General features: G+C 44.9%; 3 protein-coding genes across 6 annotated transcripts; 2 read left to right on the forward strand and 1 right to left on the reverse strand.

Annotated features, from left to right (window-relative positions):
* Nucleotides 1–1661: 1661 nt before the first annotated feature.
* On the forward strand, nucleotides 1662–8075 carry LOC117569966 (uncharacterized). 4 transcript variants are annotated; one of them, XM_034251339.2, is made up of 5 exons: nucleotides 1662–3144; nucleotides 4502–4671; nucleotides 4735–4797; nucleotides 4860–5043; nucleotides 5105–8075. In XM_034251339.2, the coding sequence occupies exons 1-5, from the start codon at nucleotides 2262–2264 to the stop codon at nucleotides 7444–7446; spliced, it is 3642 nt and encodes a 1213-aa protein (XP_034107230.1). In that variant the 5' UTR covers nucleotides 1662–2261; the 3' UTR covers nucleotides 7447–8075. The 4 variants fall into 4 exon arrangements, with proteins under 4 accessions (XP_034107230.1, XP_034107231.1, XP_034107232.1 ...); XM_034251340.2 differs by having other exon boundaries at nucleotides 1663–3144; nucleotides 5108–8075; XM_034251341.2 differs by lacking the exon at nucleotides 1662–3144 and adding an exon at nucleotides 3882–4427.
* Nucleotides 8076–8169: 94 nt separating this feature from the next.
* Nucleotides 8170–11436, reverse strand: LOC117570525 (probable chitinase 2). Its single transcript, XM_034252228.2, has 5 exons — nucleotides 11283–11436; nucleotides 9816–9920; nucleotides 9581–9745; nucleotides 9011–9516; nucleotides 8170–8946 (listed from the first exon to the last, which is right to left on the reverse strand). Exons 2-5 carry the CDS (start codon nucleotides 9883–9885, stop codon nucleotides 8266–8268), a joined length of 1422 nt encoding a protein of 473 aa, XP_034108119.1. The 5' UTR covers nucleotides 9886–9920; nucleotides 11283–11436; the 3' UTR covers nucleotides 8170–8265.
* Nucleotides 11437–12067: 631 nt separating this feature from the next.
* On the forward strand, nucleotides 12068–15839 carry LOC117568985 (DDB1- and CUL4-associated factor 8). Its single transcript, XM_052005380.1, is given in 7 exon segments — nucleotides 12068–12619; nucleotides 12678–13224; nucleotides 13283–14089; nucleotides 14717–14859; nucleotides 14918–15008; nucleotides 15010–15162; nucleotides 15231–15839. Coding segments are annotated over 7 exon segments (2250 nt in total). The 5' UTR covers nucleotides 12068–12395; the 3' UTR covers nucleotides 15516–15839.
* The last annotated feature ends 112 nt before the right edge of the window (nucleotides 15840–15951 follow it).

Genomic DNA, 15951 nt, shown 5'->3' on the forward strand with positions numbered 1-15951 from the left:
TTTATTGACAAACGCAAATTCTTGACTTAACTATGTATTACTTAAGTAATCGGGTGCTTCACAAAATCAAATAAAAGCATAGTACAGTGAAGTCACGCTGTTATCAACATATTCCTCGAAACGAAAATCCAGTCAATAAATTATTTATTGAAATGTTCAAGAAAAGCTCATGTCGTGTGTTCACTGTGGCATAATACTACACATAACATAACATAATACCCTACTACCATCATTATCAACAACGGAAATGTCAAAATAACTGCAATAATCTGCTGATTAATCGACTCATGGAGTCCAAAGGGGTGTGAGCGTCATACTGTGTGTGTGCGCGTAATGGGAGTAATGCCAGGTGATATCTCTAAGCAGATAACTAACTCATTCGAGGTGCGTCTGTGGTAAGCACTATATCGAGATATGTAATAGAATGGCTTAACTACCGATAGACATTGCCTAATCCCTAAACGAAGTGGGCAAAGCTCCATAAAGCGCTTCATTCGACCTCCTCTGTAAGCTCTTTATGGTATTTAATTAGTCTTTACTACTACACTTTACTGTAGAGAGTAAATTATGCGGTCTTATTCTATAAAATAAAATATTTTATGCCTCTTGACAGTTTGAAGGATTGCCCGTCTTTTGTACTATATAACAATTTTTAACATGTTTATAAAGTTTACAAAATTTTAAAATTTAATGGATATATAGTATGAATAATAAATAATAATCAAGAACATAAATATGGACAGGTTTTTCTAGCTCTAGAGAACGCCTTGTAAACTGATAAAATACTTAACCCTGTATAATAATATAGTTTATCTTATAATTGTTCAGCTTCATTTGACATCAGTAATTCCTATAGAAATCTGTCAAAGGTTTTTTCGACTGTTCCATTGCTGGAAGCTTTGTTTATGGTAGGATCGAGATCTTTCATCGTCAGTTTTTAATACTTTTCAAATGCGCTAATTCCGAGTTGAAGAAATTTATCTCTGTCATATCATATCAAATTTATCATATACCAAAATTTCATCTTTATAATTATATTTTATACAAAATTTTTCTGAATCAACGTTTTTTTCTCTTAACGCTTCTTCCCTTTCTTTGATCTCCATCTCATTCAGCTGTTCCTCTTAGGCACTTGCGCCTGTAGCCTGGTGCCTGTTGCCGGTGCTCATTTAAATTGGTTCTACAGATTGCCTTACAAACTACACACACACACATAAGCACGCAAGGCATTCTCACACATTGCGTTCATATGCATAAGGAGGGGTACGAACTCACACGCACATTAACAATAACAGCAACTAGTTGCTTAGGCTTCACTCAGGTAGCACGCAGGTAACAAGAGCCAATGCGATACTCTCGTACCCACAAAAACAACAACAAAAACACACAAAGAAATTGATTTTCACTGTGCTCTGCGTCGCGTCTACACCTTCAGAATTTTTACTGAATCAGTGCAGCTATATCAACAACAACAACAACATCAACAGCAGAGAGGAGTTACAGCAACAGCAACAACAGCAAACATAGCAAATGCGGTCAAGAACCGGAATTCATTTGAAGTTTCTGGCGCGCACCTTTTGCCGCCGCGCTCTTCAGCTATGGAGTGCCTTGTGTATGTGTGTGTGTGTGTGTGTGTGGGAGTGTGGAGTTGCAATTGAGAGAGCAGTCATTCTCTCATTCTACAGGCGAAACAATCCTCGCAATGCGCCAAAGAGCGTAAACTCTGGGTGTGTGTGTGAGCTTGGAGCATGCTCTCTCCGTGTCTTATACGTGTGTTTGTGTATTTGTGCAGCTCATAACGATCCTCGCAACATTTCAAAGAGATGCCAAAGCCTCAGTCGCCGCTCAACTTTAGTTGCGTTCACTTCGGTTTGCGTTTTCCGCGTTTCGCTTTGATTTTTGTGTCGATACGTTCTTTTCGATTTTGTTGTTGTTATTGTGTCTTTTTTGCCTTTTGTTTATGTTAATTTCGTTTTGTTGTTTGGCAATTTATTTTCGTGTGGTTTGCTTGCGACAGGCAAATAATATTATTGCCGCATGGGCAATAAATTTGATCGAATTTAACGTGAAATTGGAAGCGTGAGAAGGCAAAGTTCCTTCTCCGTCTCGCACAACATGTTTGTGTGCCAGTGTCTCTGTGTGTGTGTGTCAGTGTGCGCCAGTGTTTGTGTGAGGCATTAATAAGCATTTGAAGTTGAAAGGGTCAAACCGGTTTAGTCAGCGCCAGTTGCCCCGCTGCCACTGCCACTGCCCAGTTAGTCATGGAGGCGAATGCAACAGCAACAACACCAACAACAACAGCAGCAGCAACAACAACACCGACATCCTTGCAACGTGTCGCCTCACAGGCGAGTCTCGTGCAGGCGGCACCAACGCATCACTATCATTATATACAATATCCGGCGCATTATCTGCAACAGCAACAGCAGCAACAACAACAAACAAATGGCAACTCTCCGGTTGCGCCACAGCAATGCCAATGTCCCTGCTCATGTGGTCGTGCCACAGCGTTGCAACAACAGCTGCCCCAACAGCAGCAGCAGCAACAACAGCAGAATGCCTCCATGGCTGTGGCGGTGCTTGTGCATCAACAGACTTCGACGCCAGCACCGCAATCTACACTGAAGACGCAGTCGGCGCAATCGCTGCTCAATCATTCCTATCAAGCCCTGCACGACGAGGAGCAACAGCAACAACAGTCTCCTACCAGGGAGCGCCTCAATCTCCCCCTGGACTCGTCGGTGGCCAGCTGTGACTGTGATCTCGAGTGCACTTGCCCCAATGGCAATGCCGCCTCCTCCTCGCTCGCCCAGCAGCAGCTGAAGCGTTCGCTGCTCGCGGATGCGATGCTCGGTGCCGATGAGATAACGGTCAGTGAATCGGACAACAACAGCACCATGATCAAGAAGAAGAAACAACGCTCGAATGGTGGCCATGGAGCGGGTCAGTTGCCATCAAAATCACAGCCACCTACGGATAGCTGCAATGACATCTACCATGATACGGAACTGGAAGTTGTTGCCGCTGTTGCGGCTGCTGCGGCCGTCGGTGGAGGTTCCAAATCACAGGGTCTGGACGACAATCGTCCGCCATTGCCGCCACGCCCACCGCCCAGGCCACGCAGCGCTGTCAATGGTTCCATAGGTAAGAATTTAGTCAACTCTTTGAATACATTAAATTATCTATTTATAATTAGGGAAATCCCGGAAATTGTATTTTTTAAATTAAAGAACATATTTCTTATATGGTACATATGTTAGATATTGGGATGAGATCCTTTAAAATAGAAGCTTTGTATTCTATTTTTGCCATTTGAGTTCATACAACTGAAATGTCACAAAATTCCTAGACTTTATGATACTAAATGATATAACTCACTAAAAAAAATAGTATATAATTTTACGAAATGATATTACTTTGCTTGAACTCATCATTTCTATCCCTACTAACATTCTGTTTAGTATTTTTAATACTTTGAGCATCTTCCCTTTTAGCAGAGAATTTGTTTTCTTCTAAAAACTGTGTTAAATATTTTCCCATAGCTCTCAGCTTTTACCCTGAACATAAATATTTCATATATTTTTTAATATACAGTCATAATTTGTATAGAAAGCTATTTCTTAAATATTCATCGGTAAATTCAGAATTTCCTTCTTGAGTGAACCTTAAGTTTAATGCTGAAATCACAGTTCCCAGCGATAATCACAGTATTTGTTTGTGAATCATTCAATAAACAGCATCCGCATTGGCACAAAGCTCTCTCTCTCGCTTTCGGAATTTCAGCGCCTGCGCGCTCTTTGCTCTCGGATTTCCTCGTTGTTGTCTTTCGCTGTGTCCTGCACAGTTTTCGTGATGTTTTCGTGATTGCAGGCACACTTCCTCCGAGGGTGGTTTGGGAAAACTGTGTTAATGTCAGTCGGGATTGAGTTGAGTTGACACCGTTCCGTTTTGTTCCGTTGCGTTGCGTGACTGCAACGCACTCCCCCAAAGCACAGCTTCCGTGTCTTCCCCAACTCCCAAGCACCACCAAGCATCATCATCATCGTCATCTCCCAAGCACCCAGTCCAAGTTTCAGTTCGCGCAGCTGCCAGTCTCGAGGCATCTCAGCCAAACTTGTGTATAGATATTTTTCCGTCAAGTGAAAAGCACTCAACAAAAAAAAAAAAAGTACCAGCAAAAAAAAAAATCGTTTGTTTTGCATGGAAAATTCGACGCGAAATCGCCACGTTTAAACGTTTCAATGTTGTTGTAATCCTTGTGTGTCGTCCACTTCCGCATTGCTGCTAGTAATCCCCAAGCGCGACCATCAAAATGCATGGCTATCCGGTGATGCAGTTCGTGCAGTACAGCATGCCGCCGCCCTGCTCCTGGGTACCAGCTCCACCGCCCACAAACACAGCGGAGGCACATCATCGCGGTTCTCTGGGTTAGAGCAGCTCCTAACTTGCATTACTCACCTTTTTCGTTCCTATGTTAATAAAGCGCCCTTCTTTATTGCAGCACATCGTCATGGCGCTGGCATCAAGAAGTATGTGGTATGGTGCCTCATCTGTGGCGGCTTCAGTTGCCTGCTGGGCGTCCTCTTCCTGGGCGTCTATTTCCTGCTGCATTCCTACACCATCACCGTGGGCAACTTTGAGACAGTGCCCACCTTTGTGCCCGCCACGCTGGTGAGTAATACAAATTCTCATCTACTTATTCCATTGCTTAATTATCTCTCATATCTCTCCCAGCTCATCCTCACAGGTGTCTGCATTATGAGTCTCGCCAGACGTCGCAATCGCTACAGTTATCTGGTGAGTGCTGCATTCTCAAAAGCACCTCCTTCCGTATTCCTAATCATATTTCCTTTTCACAGATCAAACTATCCGGCGCCTGTGGCCTTGTCTCGGCCTTGACCTGCGCCCTGGTCACTGTGACGACCACCGTGCTTCATATGAGTCGCCTGCAGGCGCTGAGGGAATGCGAATACGCCCAGAAGACACGCACGTGCACCTGCTACTCGGATCTCATTGAATCCCAAGTGGATCGCGTGGACAAAGGTGAGTTCCACCTCCGCTTACTGGACTCGATTGTTCCTCAAGTAACTAAGACTGCTTTCAGAAGGCGTGCGCTTGGTCTTTGATTCACTCTCCGACTGCGGCGTTGTCCATGGTTCCCTCTATTCCTGTCTGCGCGCCATCTTTGGCCTCTCCGTTGCGGGCGTGCTCATCGCCGTCTTCAGCTGCATGCTCGTCTATCAGCTGCTCAGCCACGAGCGCAAGAAAATGTACTGGGAGCAGCTGGAGCTGCGTTGTCGCTCGCTCTACGCCAGCCAAGCGCCTCCTCCGCATAGTCTGGGCGCCCTAACTGCGCCGGGTCGCATGCTGAACTGTCGCTGCTGTGAGCAGTGCCACGCCCATCGCCAGCTAACGCTCCCACTGCAGGCCACCGCCTATCCCTGGGATGAGGCAAGTGCAGCGGCTGCAGCAGCTGTGGCCGCCGGTGGCGCTGGCGCCGAGCAACGTTTCTGGGCCACTCAGCCGCCGGGTAACTTTTATTCCCCCAATCCGGGTGGCAACGAGGAGCTCGTCAATGGCTGTCGTGGTGGGGGAAATGAGCGTGCCTCACGCAACAACAGCAGCGGCTGGAGCTGGCCACGCATGCCTTGGCAACGCAATACGCCGGATGCAACGCGACGCTTTCGTCAAGCGGCCGCCAGTCCGGATTCCCAGTACGGATTCAGTTCGGCCACAGCTGTGGCGGTAGCCGATGGCAATCAGATGCTCATCGAGGAGCCGACTGTGAATGGCAGTGGTGGCGCCTACAACGCCTTGCCGCCGCCCAATGCCTTGCCCTACGGTGTCTGGGGTCCGCCGCCTCCCTACAGCGATCCCAATAGTCCGGCGCGACGTGGGTACTATCAATATCTGCAGGCGAGCGCCTATTTGGCGGGCGGAAATGCGGCGGTGACGACCCTAATGCCCCAGCAGCTGCAGCAGGAGCAGCTGCAACAGTTGCAACAGCACCAACAACAGCAACATCAACAGCAGCAGCAACAACAGTTGTTGCCACAACAGCTTGGGCAGCAGGCACGCGGAGCGGGTCATGCGGCGACACTGGAGCGCATGGATGGCTTGAATGCTGGCATCACAAATGGAAGCGGCACTGCATCCACGGTGAGCACACGTAGTGTCGGTGTCACTGCCGCTGCCTACAAGTCCAAGGCGGTGGGCAATGGCGAGTACGAGAATACGCACTCAGACAGCGATGGCTGCAATGGCTGGGAGCGGGATCGTTGCTCCAATACACTGCCCACGCGTAAGCTTAAGAAGCGCATCATTGAGGCGGGTGCCAAGAGCATTGGACCACAGAACAATGCGAACGCACAGCGTCCCAATGTGCAGCAGCTGTTTGCCTGCGAAATGGCCAGCAAGCAGCAGGAGTTGGAGTTGCAACCAGCGGAGCAGCAGCAGCTGGAAGGACAGCAGACTGTGAACGGTGTTGAGAACAGCGGCTATCAGGATTCGAATGGTGCGATTGCAAAGGGTCAGGCTGCAGTGATTGGCACTGTGACCTCCGCGACAACAGTTGCTGCTGTGCAGCTGGAGGCTGCCGAGTCGGAGGTTTACTTTGCGGACGTGAGCAGCTGCTGCAACATGTCCGTCAAGAACGACAACTACTACGACAATGCAACGCAGCAACAGCAGCAGCGTCATCCGCATCCTCACCAGCATCAGCATCAACATCAGCACAGCAATTGCAGTCACAGCAGCAGCAATCTCAGTAATAGCAACAACAACAATGAGGATTATCTAGCGCAACGCTTTGGCAGGCGGGAGCACTCCATCAGGAGTCGACTCCCCATACCGCAGACGTCACGTCGGGAGAACGATGACGATGACTACGAGAGCTCCAATCTGAATATGCCGACGTTAAAGAGCGCCGCGTTGGAGCAGCAGCAACAGCAGCTGCAGAAGGACATCTCACGCCAGAGCATGTGTTCCGTCGAATCGGAGGCCAAGACTGAGTTCACCGATCTGTCGCCATCGACGCCTTGCACGCTGCTACCGCCGCCACCCGCCAGCTTTGCCAGCGATACGCCGTCCACAACGCCGGCTGCCAATTTTGTGGCATCGTTTCCCTACTCCTCGGAATCTCAATGCCTGGAGGCGCATCGTCGCTCCACTAAGAACATACACGAACTGCTGCTGGCGGGCAACAGTGGCGGAAGTGGCAACGATGCGACGCACTATGAGATCATCAACGATCGTGATCGTTATCAACTGCAGCGCAGCGTTGGCGGCGGCAGCAGCAGCAGCAGTAGTAACAACAATAAGCACAAGTCCAAATCGAAGTCGCGTTCACGGGAGCAACTTGATATTTATGGCGCCGGCACGGAGCGCGCCGATTGGTCCGATAGCAGTGGCTGTGCAGCTCTGCGTGGCAGCAGCAAGCGATTGTGAGACGACGCTATCGAAGTCGAAATCGATATCGAACTCTTTGTCTAGGTTTCATTTGCATGTGAATGCGAGAACGAGAGTTAATTCTTCATACACATTCACACACACACACGCACACACCCACACACACACATACACTCCTGCGCACAGCAATTTGTTGGGCGCACTGTCTTCCTTATGATTTTGTGAACAAGATCGTCGCATTTGTAATGTTTGCCATCCAATACAGAAATCTAGTTAGTTTCGCGCTCTATCTGTCTCCCAATCTTTATAATGTATTAACTTAATCGCCCCTATTTTGCTTTAAATATTTTATGTAGCTGTACGTGTAGCGTACGTAAATCATATTGTAGCATTGAATTTTGAATGTTGAAACTGTAGCAACGAGATAATCTATGAATATTGAATAGTATATACAAATTATGTTACATTTACATATAGTTGCATTTATATATATTCATAAACAGACACACGCGTATAAAAATATATATTATATATATAGTTAGTTAAATGTTAGATTGCAAGTTAAATTTATTAAACAAATACACATGTATGTTTATGCAAAATCATTTTAACAACAAAAAACATGTCAAGTGTTTTTGAATTTTTAAATTGGCGTTTTTAAGTGAACCAGGGCTACTGCAACAACTGCTTAAACATGCAGTGATCAGCTGAGTGAAAGTTATCGACGCAACTGCCGTTTATCGAAACACCAACTGTTATGGATTTAAAATTAAATTTGGACTTTTATTACGCACGACTTGAAATGACTGCTTCTGTGGGCAGCTGGAACAAAACAAAGATTAAAAAACTATGGCACACTTAATGTGCCAAACTCTGCAACAGCACATAGACAAAAGTGCAAGTTAAACTAAAACTAACAACAGCTGGTGCAGCATTTTTGCGATCCGCAATACTGCCATGAGGAATTTCATTCTCAGAATCATCCGGAACAACAATTTCATCTGCAGCAATTTCCTCTAGCGCCAGCGTAGTTGCTTCATTGATTGTCCGAAGCAGCGGGTAGTTGTTATTCAATCGCCTTGGCGCCGTTTTGACTAGTCGGAAATCGGCAAATGTATCCTCATCGAGCTCACACTCTCCCAGAAAGTCGTCGGTATCCACGGACCAAACCATAACGCCGGCCAAACGCTTGCGCATGGCAAACTTCACTTTGTTGGCAATCGATCGTGAGCTGTCGAACGTCACCACCTTCACCTCCTGGGTGAAAACACTACGTTCGGAACAGGCCAGCATTTGACTTGTCTGTGCATCCCATTCCTTGGTCCAGCCAGAAGTCTTATTGCTCAGCGAAATGCAGATCTCGTTGTAGCCCAAGAAGCCATCCTCACGTGTGTAGGGTCCTTGGAAGCCAGCACCATCGCTGGCATCATCCAGCACTCCCTGCAAAGCAGTCTTAAAGGATCGTCCATAAAATGGCAAACCCAGCACCAGTTTGGAAGGTGGAGCACCTTGTTTCAGCAGATAATCTATGGTAAATTGCTGCAACAATTGATCAATAATTAGTATGCGCTAAATGATTCACAAAAAGCCAACTCATGCTTACCACACTCAAAGGATCCACAGCAGGAGCCATTAGTGGCGCATTGTAGCCCACTTTGTGATCCCAGCTGCCGTGATAATCGTAGCACATGATGTGCAAAAAGTCCAGATAACGGGAAATCTGTCGCACATCGTAAGCTTGATCGATAACATTTTTCGCCGCACCAATTGCCGATGTCAACAGCAATCCATAGTTATCGAACTCCTCACGCAACTCCTTGGTCAGGGCAACAAAGTTCTCACGATCCCGTGGACTGCCGCCACGTTGTGTGGGATACTCCCAGTCGAGGTCCAAGCCATCGAAATTGTATTTGCGCACAAAGCTCGTCACCTGCTTGACGAACTGGCCACGCTGCAATGGGTTTGCCACAAGCGTGGAATAGTTCTTGGAACCCTCGTTCCAGCCACCAATGGCCAGGCTGACCTTCAGATGCGGATGGGTATTTTTAAGCGCCGTCAAGCGCTCATAGCCACCCTTGCCGTATTCCTCTTTTAGGTCCTGCCACGGATCTGCAAACACACATAAATTTGCATATTAATTACGACCATATGTTTGTTATACGATGCCACTTACCCAACGACTTGATGGCCGAGTGGACGATGTCGAGTCCGGCAAAGGCGTAGATGGCATGTGTGCAGAGGCTGGGGTCAAAGTGTTCAATGGAATAGTCACCGGGCTTAGGGCGATACACAGCCCATGTGGAGATGTAGCAAACAACCACTTTGTCGTGTGCAGGTCCTGCAAATAGCGATGATATTTGGTGTTTATTGCAACCCTCTTTTTGGTAACCACAATACTACTCGCTTACCTGTTCTGGCCGCAACTGAAGCCAACAAAAATATGCCCAGGAGCAGCGACAGCTGGAGCGGCAGCGTCATCGGAACTGACGTCGTGTGGCGCGAGGAGGAGCACGCTGAAATGAAGGGGAATGCGGAAGCAATGCTTTAAGTGGACTGCGTTCTTTGCCACAATGCAGCTAAGTGCACAAGATACAATGTATCTGCAAACTACAAGATACATTCAATTAAGCTCAATTGAGGCTTTAACTGAGCCGCGTCAGAGTGCAAAGCGGCGGCTGAAAAGTGAAAGGCTTACAGAGAATCTAAGCAACCGGATGGATTCTTAGATGAATCATGCAGATATATATATAATATAAGAACTAGCCGATCAAGTGCACTTAAAACATGTTCACAAATATTATTTTTATAAAACGATCGAATTCTAAGAGTTCGATGTGAACCAGTTGCAGCCTCCCTAGCTCTTACCCTTCTTGATAATTCAATCAGTTAGTCATTCCGTCATTACACCAAGAATCTTACATATCTGCATTTCGTCATCAGTTCGTAATGAAAGAAGACTCTTTGTTACTCTTTTGCTCAACCGGTCTCTCGGTATGGGCATACCCAACTAACCAATACCCTCGCTTCATTGAAATGCATAGCATGTGGGTTGTGAAACCTGATTCTCAACTTTCGCTCGATCGCTCGCTAGATTCCCAAGTCAATTCTTATGGTAAGTCAGCACTAACCAAGTGCATATAATCGTATTGAATTCAAGTTGACCAATAATTATGAATACACGCATCGAACAAGTATGATTCATACGCCTTTTTAAGTTGCGACTAAGTTCTGAATTTACGATCTGTTCACGTCTTTGTTGCCTTACATTATCATCGTCACGGTCCATTGAACGAACAACAATAACAAATATTTGCTGATAAGCAAACAACATAAATTGGCACTTAAGAAAAATTGGAAAAACTACAAAAGAAAACATAGTTGCGAAAAGAATTGTGCGCAAAATTTCACTTTCCGGTTTTAATAGTTTTATTTGCCGTGTTTTTTTATTATTATACATAACATAGTTTTTGCTTCTTTGTTTGAGTTTTGGTCGTTGCGTTTCATGATTGTTAATTTTTCGTATTTCTTATGAGGAAACCGGAATTGGCTTCACATCACGAGGCACAGACAAAAGGTAACTGCAAAACATGCGAAACCACGATTGAAAGATGCGACGAAAACGAAACCGAAAACGAGAGGAAAAAGTCAAACTAAAAAAAAAACCAGAACAACAGCTGAAGATTTACAGATCTCCCTCCACCACCCGTTCCACCCAATAAGCCAACTTAACGTCTTTGGGCCACGCCTGCGCAACGTATCATTTGTGAGTGGAATTGGAAAGCCAATTAACACTGATATAACTTCACCCGACTACGCACTTGCCACTCTTGAGCTTAAACCTCATTAGTATAATGCTTGAAATTGTTTGCACGTACAAGTTAGTATTGTTTGTTGGCCTCAAGACGACGTGTTTTTTATTTGTTGTTTTCCTGTACGCTGTACGACAGCGACTTGAAATTAACGTTGTCGACGCGCGCGTTGCCACCAATAACTAAAACTTCGTGGAGCTGCTAAGACGGACAAGCTGCGAATTGGAACATGCAGTAAACCAAGCCGAGTCCGAACTCTACCCGAAGTCAAGAACACGCAAGCGACGAAGACAGAGACGAGTCAGACTTGTCGAAGCAAAGAGTCGAGTTGAGTTGACTGCTTTAAAACTGTGGTGAGCACTGCTTGCTGTGAAGTGCGCTTCATACAAGCAGTGCGTCTGTTTTTTGCGTGCTGATAAGCTAGCTAAATATTATGCTCAGCGCCGCCATAGAAAACAAAAACTATATATTATTTGTGAGAAGAGGAAATTTACAATTTCTTTATTTTCGAATTTGAATATCAACGAAAGAGGGAAAAAATTATATACACCGAGGCTAGTTTTATTTAAAATAAAAAGCACTTTTAAAATTACGCGCCTTTTGGAAATATACTAAAGTACCATATGGAAACGAGTATAAAGAATGAAAATCGGATCATTTAATCGGGCACACTCGGATGACAAGGAAAACATGTGCCAGTTTCCTTTACATTTCAAGAAAAAAAAGAACCTTTTTTACGCGCATTTTGGAAATTAATCTAATCTCTATAGAAGTGTTACCAGGGACAAATTTTTTGTGGGGTGCTCCATTTTGGTATATCCCAATACTGTTTGGTTGCATGGTCACACACCCACTCAGGTGTTAAATAAAACAGCTTTAATAAGCTCTTGTTTTATTTAAGAAACAAGAGTCTGAATACAACGTTCGATAATAAGTAAATTTCTAATATTTTTGGCGACAAAAACTTTAATGTTTTGATATATGGTAACACCATTAATGGATCGATGTTTCTCCAGCTCACCAACCTGGTGAATATAGTCAACATCGTAGATCTACTTGCCCTAGTGAACAACAACAACAATCTAAACATAAACATTCGTGGAAATTTGTGCTGCGTACACATAGCAAACCAATCGACCAAAAAATAAAAAATACAAAAATAATCATATTGTCTGCAGCATGGACCAGGAAGAAGAAGCTGTAGCGGAACGTGCCGGTTCGTCAGCGTGCAAACGACAGAAGCGCAACAATTCCGCAGGCGACGCTGCTGATGGTGAAACTGAAACTGCGACTGACGCAGCAGCAGAGGAAGCACCATCTGCTGCAGCGCCGGTAGCTGCATCGACTCCAGCGACAATTGTGGATGCATCCGCTTTATCTGAGATGGACATAATATTGCTTGGGTAAGTGAAAAGCGTGTTGCGTGGCTTGTTTTCATCATCGATTTTTACGACTTTGCAGTTTTGCGAAAAATAGAAAGGAGGCAGACAACGTCGCAAATAGACACAACAACAATAATAACAACAGTGGCGCGGATGACAACACATTAGAAACGCAAACAACTAACGAGACTGCGCCGACATCATCTACAGCAACAGCAGCAACAGCAACAACGACAACAGATGCTAATGATGATGACGCAGTTGCCAGCGATGCAGCTGATGAACTGCAAGTTATTGATGTCGAGCCTGATTTTTCAGAGATGTTGGCCACATTCAATCGTCCGCGCATTCTTAGCACACGCTCTTACCGCTCTGTGCTAACGTCAAGCAGCAGTAGCAGCAACAGCAACGACAGCAGCCCTGCAAACGATGATCATAATTATTCGACTAACACAAGCGACACAAATGTCGACGACGACGATGTCGATGAGGTCGCCGACTCCTCGGATGCTGACGAACAAGAATCGCCGGTATTGGTGCCACCAGAAGATGACGACAGCAGCTCGGATTCGAGCATGGCTCTCTGGAATCGTTATCCACCATCATCCAGCAATGATCCCGATTCCGTAAGTCAGCAATACACCAATACAAAGTAAAACAAAGCTATTAAACATTTGATTACAGGACGATGCCTATATACCGACGAATCCAAATGATAAGCTGCAAGTGGACACGGCTGTCGACAATATCATGGGCAAACCGAAGCCGGCGTATGCGTTAAATCTTGTGGATCAGCTAATGTATCGCGAGCACAATATTATGAATCGTATTGATTGGCGCGGCGGACACACTTCAGGCATGAATTTCATTCAAAACTATTATGGATCGCGTCAGGTGGTGGAGCGTATGACGCTCACCAAGAATATGTCGTTCCATTTGGGCTGTGTTAACTCTTTGAATTTTAATCGTTCGGGCGATCTTTTATGCTCCGGCTCCGATGATCTCTCCATCATTGTGTGGGACTGGGCCAGTGGCAAGCCACGGCAAATCATACGCTCGGGCCACACGCTTAACATATTCCAAACGAAGTTCTTGGACAGCGCCGGCTGCCTGGACATCGTCTCATCCAGTCGCGATGGTCAAGTGCGTCGTGCCGTCATCCCGCCATCGGGAGCTAGTAAAATCAAACCGATGCGACTCTATAGTCACGCCGAAGCTGTGCACAAGCTGGTTGTGGTGCCGCACAGTCGCCATGAGATCATTAGCGTTGGTGAGGATGCGGCCGTTAAACACTTTGATCTGCGTAACAACAAGGTGACATCAATGCTGCGTTGCACGGACAATAAGCGACGTGTGCGTCTCTTCAGCATTGGTCATCATCCGTTTGCGCCGGAGTTTTGTATCAGCGGATCGGATGATAAACTTCGGGTCTACGACAAGCGGCAGCTGAATAAACCCGTACACGAGATGACACCCAAAGATATTAAAGATGTAAGCCGAAATTGTTCAGGTTGCGGCGGGCATTCAGGCTTGGTGCGCATTTCTTTTTATTTTTTTTTTTTTAGTTACTTTATTGTTTAATTTGAAAACTGGTAAACGTAGAATTTTATTTACTTGATTTTAGCATGAAACGATTATGGTTTCGCAAAGCAAAAAGTTAGTCTAATTATTAACATGCTTAGCAAACTTATTAGTATAGTAGTATAGTAATCTTTTTTTTATTAAATCTAATCTAAATAACTCAACAATTTAAAACTAAAATCATAAAATTCATTAGAGATCACTAGCTCATTAGTTGTCTATAGCCGCACAGAATACTAATGTTGATATCTGCTTTTCATTTTCTCTAAATCTTTGAACTTAAATGCATTTTACATTATTGCTTAATTTTTTTGAGACATGAAAACTTTTCAGAACTCATTTAAATAACTCCATATAGTGGCCAAACAAAAACAATGTATAATCGCTTCTTTTTTTATGAATTATTTTAGTTAAATTTGAACAGCTAAACTTTTTCGCTCAGTAAAAATAAGCGAAAATTGATGCGCATCTTAAAATCCTTTTTAAAACAAACTTGTATATATTTTGACTTAAACTTTCTTTATTTCTTGTATGCAGGAAAAGATTACACAGATTACATGCGCCGTGTACAATCACAGCGGCAGCGAGATTCTCGCATCCTACAGCGATGCGGGCATCTATCTCTATGACAGTCGCAACTACAAGGATGGCGAATACTTGCACTCCTACGAAGGTCATATGTAAGTCGAAACTATGTGCTTTTGAGAGACTGATTTAATTATTTTATTTTCTTTACAGTAATAGTCGCACCATTAAAGGCGTCAACTTCTTTGGACCACGTTCTGAGTACGTGGTTAGCGGCAGCGACTGTGGCAACATTTTCTTTTGGGGATAAGAACACTGAGGCTGTGATCAACTTTAAGAAGGGCGATCTTTCTGGCGTTGTCAATTGCTTGGAACCGCATCCATGGATGCCTGTGCTGGCCACTTCGGGATTGGAGCACAAAGTCAAGATTTGGACACCTTCTGGCTTGCCAGAAGCTGTAAGTTTTAGCCAGTTTCTCTTTCGATATTGTGTTTTATTTTTCATCAATATTCGATTGCACTACAGTTGCCCAAACCGGAAGCACTCAAGGAAACGTTGCAGCGCAACTTTAGGCGTAGCATTCTGGATCTGGGCGAGTTTGATATCAATCACATACACTACTTTATACGCCAGCTCATCGATCCTCGACTCGGTAGCTCATCTGGAGCTCGCGCGGGTGCCGATCCGGCAAGAAGATACAGTAGTAGCAGTAGTGACAGCAGCAGTAATCCAAATTCACCGCCTGGTGGTGGACAACCAAGTAGCTCGGATGAAGGAAATCCCAATCCAATGGGCTGCAACACTCAATAATTTTTATAACACACCAACCACACCCACACACACAGTCTCCAAAGCCGAATTTTTGTACATTTTAGTTTGATGGCTTTGTTGTTTTGTTTTTGTAATGGACTTGAGAAGTCCTCCAGGAGCCATGCGTACACACACGAAATTGAAAACGGTTCAACAAAAGCATACACATGTGTATGCTGTTTTTAATTTGTATATGTGTGCTTGAGACTATCTCAATGCTTTGCGTTTCGAAATCTGTGAATATACAAATAAGCGCGCCTATATTCTAATATTGAAGATTAACACATGTAAAGGAATATATGAATGTTTCATTCAGTTGTATAATTGCGTCTACTTTCATTTAATGGGCTTTAAATTTAAATGCGGCGTCTTGCATAGACCCTTTTAGAAAATTCTTTTGTCAGTGGCACTTTCGCAAAACCTGTTCAAAAAGTTT

Source organism: Drosophila albomicans, chromosome 3, assembly GCF_009650485.2.
Source record: "Drosophila albomicans strain 15112-1751.03 chromosome 3, ASM965048v2, whole genome shotgun sequence".
Lineage (NCBI taxonomy): Eukaryota > Metazoa > Arthropoda > Insecta > Diptera > Drosophilidae > Drosophila > Drosophila albomicans.

Coding starts and splice junctions, on each gene's coding strand:
- LOC117569966 (XM_034251339.2), top strand. CDS start 2,262: ATGGAGGCGAATGCAACAGCAACAACACCAACAACAACAGCAGCAGCA. Junction 4,672..4,734: donor CCTTTGTGCCCGCCACGCTG/GTGAGTAATACA, acceptor TATCTCTCCCAG/CTCATCCTCACAGGTGTCTG. Junction 5,044..5,104: donor AGTGGATCGCGTGGACAAAG/GTGAGTTCCACC, acceptor GACTGCTTTCAG/AAGGCGTGCGCTTGGTCTTT.
- LOC117570525 (XM_034252228.2), bottom strand. CDS start 9,885: ATGACGCTGCCGCTCCAGCTGTCGCTGCTCCTGGGCATATTTTTGTTG. Junction 9,746..9,815: donor TTCAGTTGCGGCCAGAACAG/GTAAGCGAGTAG, acceptor CGCTATTTGCAG/GACCTGCACACGACAAAGTG. Junction 8,947..9,010: donor CTGTGGATCCTTTGAGTGTG/GTAAGCATGAGT, acceptor CAATTGTTGCAG/CAATTTACCATAGATTATCT.